General features: G+C 33.5%; 1 protein-coding gene across 1 annotated transcript; it reads left to right on the top strand.

Moving 5' to 3' along the window:
- Nucleotides 1-323: 323 nt before the first annotated feature.
- LOC116114290 (ankyrin repeat-containing protein ITN1-like) lies at nucleotides 324-2,611 on the top strand. The gene is made up of 5 exons (XM_031400445.1): nucleotides 324-375; nucleotides 467-949; nucleotides 1,153-1,271; nucleotides 1,362-1,826; nucleotides 1,991-2,611. Exons 1-5 carry the CDS (start codon nucleotides 324-326, stop codon nucleotides 2,609-2,611), a joined length of 1,740 nt encoding a protein of 579 aa, XP_031256305.1.
- Nucleotides 2,612-4,798: the final 2,187 nt, after the last annotated feature.

Genomic DNA, 4,798 nt, shown 5'->3' with positions numbered 1-4,798 from the left:
CCTGGGTTTAGTGTAAGTTCATTAAAGGAGGTGGCCAAAAGTAAAAAGTGAATATTCAAAGGTCAAAATGATACATTTCTAAATAATATTCAAAAAAATTTGTAGTGAGCAGTGGCCATGGCCAACACATAGCTAGGCCACTGTTTGCATATCAAGACCATATTTAATGACTTAGTGTTAGTCATCTCATTGTTTTGAATACAGCTCTTTAGCTTTTATTATTTATTTAGTCTTCTGATCCTCACGGGTTCCTTCAACGAAGTATTTTAAAAAAATTTCCGCAAGGAATTAGACAGAAATTTCAGAAATCGATTCAGTCAAATATGGGGGAGCACACTGTAATTATAGAGAGGGCATCTTCTTCACCGCTTCAGGGTAAGTAGCAGAACATTATTACAGCTTTCGTGTAAGTAGCAGAATATCTAGTATGATCAAATAAATTTTCTGCTTGTTTCTTTTATGGCAGGAGGACTCAAACAATACCTGCCACTGTATAAAGCTATACTGAAACGCAACTTGGAATATGTAAAACGGCTATGTGAACTGGATAAACGAGCGTTAGAAGCCAGGATCACGGTGAACTTGGACACAGCTCTTCATGTAGCAGTCGGAACAGGCAAGGTGAATCATATTGTGAAGTATCTATTGACAAAGATGTCAAAAGATCAACTAAAACTGAAAAATAAAGATGGCAACACGGTTCTCTCTATTGCTGCGATTGTTGGCAACGTTAAAGCGGCCAGGGAGATAGTGAAGATACAGCCAGAGTTAAATAATGTTGCAAATGATTGTGAGATAGTACCTTTGATTGAAGCTGCTCGAAATGGCCACAAGGAGATGATTAAATATTTAATGCAATTCAACAGAGATATATTTAAGTCTGGCGGGGAATGTGATTCTATACATGGTGTTTCTTTCGTGAATTTGCTTATAGACGCTGCATTTTATGGTAAGTTAATGAAAATTCTCCAATGCGGACGTTCTTAAATTTTTCACTTCGCTCATTACGTTCACCTTTGATCCATACAGTCAAAATTTCAGGATATCCGCATTGGAGAATAACTCGGTAAATTAATTAATTAAGTTTCATGACCATGTTCTTCATGTTGAAATAAAACTAGTTCTGAATTCTGTGCATTCGTTATGCCTCAGACTTGGCACTAGAATGGGTTAAAGATAATCGAAGTTTAGCTACAACGGAGCTAGACACTGGTGAGACTCTTTTGAGTGCGATGGCAAGAAAGCCGTCAGCATTTCCAAGTGGAAGAATGGTAGACATTTGGCAACATATCAACATTATTGACTGTGAGTATAAAGAGTTTATAAGATGTTCCTGATCTTCAACTTCCAATACTTTTCAGGATAGTTATGTCATTGTTGAGTTTGTTCAATTTGCAGTATATGCAATCTTGGTAACGGAAAAGGTAAACACAGCACGGATATATAACAAAGTACGTGAACTTGTCGAACTCTTGTGCAAGGAAATTACGACAGACTATGAAAGAGCTTCCTCAATGCTAAAACGGCCATTCCTTTTAGCGGCGGAATCGGGGGTTCACGAAGTTGTGAAAGTGATTATAGACGTGTTTCCTGATGCAATCTGGTTTGTAGATGCAGAAAATCGTAATGCATTGCAGTTGGCAGTCATGAACCGTCGCGAGAAAGTATTCAACCTCATATATGAAATGAGCGATTATACACATCTGCTATTGATGTCTAAAGATAATTTTGGGAACAATGTCTTGCACTTGGCTGGAAAATTAGCACCACAAAATCAATTCTGTGGTGCAGCACTACAGACGCAGCATGAGTTACAGTGGTTTAAGGTAACTCTGCTCTCTTGCGGACATCGACATCTTTTTAACTGGTGATAGCTAACACTAAAGGACATAACTTTAGACATAATTTTTATTTTTTATTTTTTTCATTGCATATATAGATGTTCACAATTTTAGTTTTGCGGTTAAGATATCTTATTGATCTTTTACAGGGAATAGAGAAAATTGTACAGCCTGCCTATAAGAAGGATAAAAATTATGAAGAAAAAACTCCAGCAATGGTTTTTACCGAGGAGCATGAGGAGCTTGTTAAAGAAGGTCAGAAATGGATGAAGGATGCAGCATCCTCCTGCACAGTAGCAGCTGCACTGATTGCCACAATTGTATTTGCAGCAGCAATCACAGTACCTGGTGGAACCGACGATGATGGCCGGCCAATTTTGTCCAATGAAAACAGTTTCGGCATATTTTATAATACAAATTCATTCTCTCTATACACATCAATTGTGTCCATACTTATTTTCTTGTCCGTTCTCACTTCACGCTTTAACGAAGCTGATTTTCTTTTTGTCTTGCCGACGAGGTTTGGTTACGGTCTTTTTATGCTTCTCTGCTCTCTAGTATCGATGATGATAACCTCTGCTATGACCGCTTCTCTGATGATTTCTGTGAGAAGGGGAGCAGGCATTACTTTAGTGGCTATAGTGATTGCTTTTTGTGCACAGATGTTTACACATACGCAATTTCCTCTCCTGATGGAACTGATGTTCTTCACTCGAGGCCCCAGCATCTACCGCAATAAATGCACGCATCTCTATAGGGATTTAAATTAGTGTCCTTCTGGCTATTGTAATTCACCAAGTATGACCAGCATATTCTCTATGTACTAATTTGATGTGATTCTGAGTACTCAGATATTATTCTAGTTCGATATCAATTATGTTATTTCCGATGTTTCTTTGGTACTACCTAATTATCAAAGTGGGGATGTAAGGTCCCAAATGTGGTTTGATTTGATTTAAATGAAGAGGAAATACTTCCAAATAAAGACCAGAACAACCAAAGAAAACATGAGAAACAGGGGAATTACAGAGTAAAAAATAGAGGAAAACAGAGGAAGAAAAACGTAGTAGACATTATTCAATAAAATGCTAAATCTAAGCAATTGGCAGTGGGCAACAGTGATGTGGTAGCAGTGGTGGCTTTGCCTAATTGTAATACTTCTTGTTTCAATTAATTCTTACTAATTTTATAACAATAGTTTTTAACGACAGATGTTAATATATAATTGGATTGTGGTACCACCTCAATCTCAGGCAGTATCACACTTGTATTCTAGATTTTTTTTTTCATTAATAAAGGTTACAACATCTTGTATGTATAGTTGACAGTATATACTACTGTGAATAAAAGAAAAAAAAAAATCTGTTTTATTAGGAATGAATAAAATATAAAAAAAAAGGAAAAAATGGAATGTTTTAAATTTTTTATATTGTTCACTCGGATTTTAGCTTTGATGATTTTTCGTATTTATAATTGTGATGGGTGACATACTTAGATAATGGGCTAACATTGTCTATATTTTTTTTACTTTTTTTATATTTTATTCATTTCTAATAACATGTGAACAGATAACTGGGTATTATAGAATTGTTTATTAAAAAGTTTTACCTAACTAGACTAAACTGTTTGCAATTAGGGGTGAGCACGGGTAGTTTGTAGAACCGGAACCTAGAGTAAGAACCGGAATCGAAACCCCCTCAAGTACCAAGAATTATGCAAAAGCCCCTATCACTGTCAGATGTCAGAAATGTTCCATTTCTTTAGACAGATAGAGGCAAAAAAACCATAATAGTTTTTTGTTTAAAATTAAATAATTAATAAAGATCCAAAAACTTAAAAAAAAATCTCTTCAAAATTAAAAAACCAAAATCTAACCCTAAACACGCCATTGTCCACCACACCCAAAAGCTAGCTACCCCCTCCACCCAGGCTTGGGGTTCAAGTTTCTAAGTTTGGTTGGTGGTAGGATATTATCGGCAGGGCATCAAGGTCATTATATCTGTTGAAACTAACGAAATTGACAGATAATAGAGGGTTTTTCATCATTTCTGGTACTTGAGGGGTTTTTAGACATTTGAACATATCTCGGGGGTTTAAATAATCCTTAATAAATATACTCCAAACCGAAGGGTGAGCGATTCCAGATATCTTGCATTTTTCGAGGGAACCGGAACCACACAGTACAGGTTCCTAAAAAAGTATCTAGAACCAGAACCGCACAGTGCAGATTCTTAAATTCAAGGAACTAGAACCCAAAATACAGATTCCTGTTCCTTTCCTAGGTATCCTGTAAAAAATCAATTACCCCTTATTAGTTTAAAAATGACAAAAATACTTTAAAAGTTTACAAATATACCCTTAACAAATTTTGATTACTCATTCATTTATGTCCAATGTGACTTATAAATCCTATAATCTCTAGGCGACACTTGAATTCAATCAATTCATCACAATTCACATAAAATTTCTCAATCAAAACCAAAACACAAACAATTAATTAAACAATCATACTATAAATCTATAATTTAATATTATAATTAATTAAATTTCTAATCATTTAATTAAGTATTGTACTAATGTTTATAATGGAATATTATAATTAATTAAGTAATCATACTATAAATCTATAATGTAATGCTATAATAATTAAATTTTTAATCATTTAATTAAGTGATGTACTAATGTAGTAAATTACTAATGTTTATAGTGTAATGTTATAAATTTAAAATTAATTAAGTAATCATTTAACTATATAATGTTATAATTAATTAAGTGATTATAATATGATGTAATGTTATAATTTATTAAGTAATTATTTAATTATAATGTAACATTTTTATTAATTAAATTTCTAATCATTTAATTAAGTATTGTATTAATGTTTATAATAAAATGTTATAATTAATTAAATAATCATTTAATTAAGTATGGTGCTAATATAGGAAATTACTAATATT

Source organism: Pistacia vera, unplaced genomic scaffold (genome assembly GCF_008641045.1).
Source record: "Pistacia vera cultivar Batoury unplaced genomic scaffold, PisVer_v2 Contig706, whole genome shotgun sequence".
Taxonomy (NCBI): domain Eukaryota; kingdom Viridiplantae; phylum Streptophyta; class Magnoliopsida; order Sapindales; family Anacardiaceae; genus Pistacia; species Pistacia vera.
Note: the sequence above shows the minus strand (reverse complement) of the source record. Positions and strands in the feature narration are given on the sequence as shown.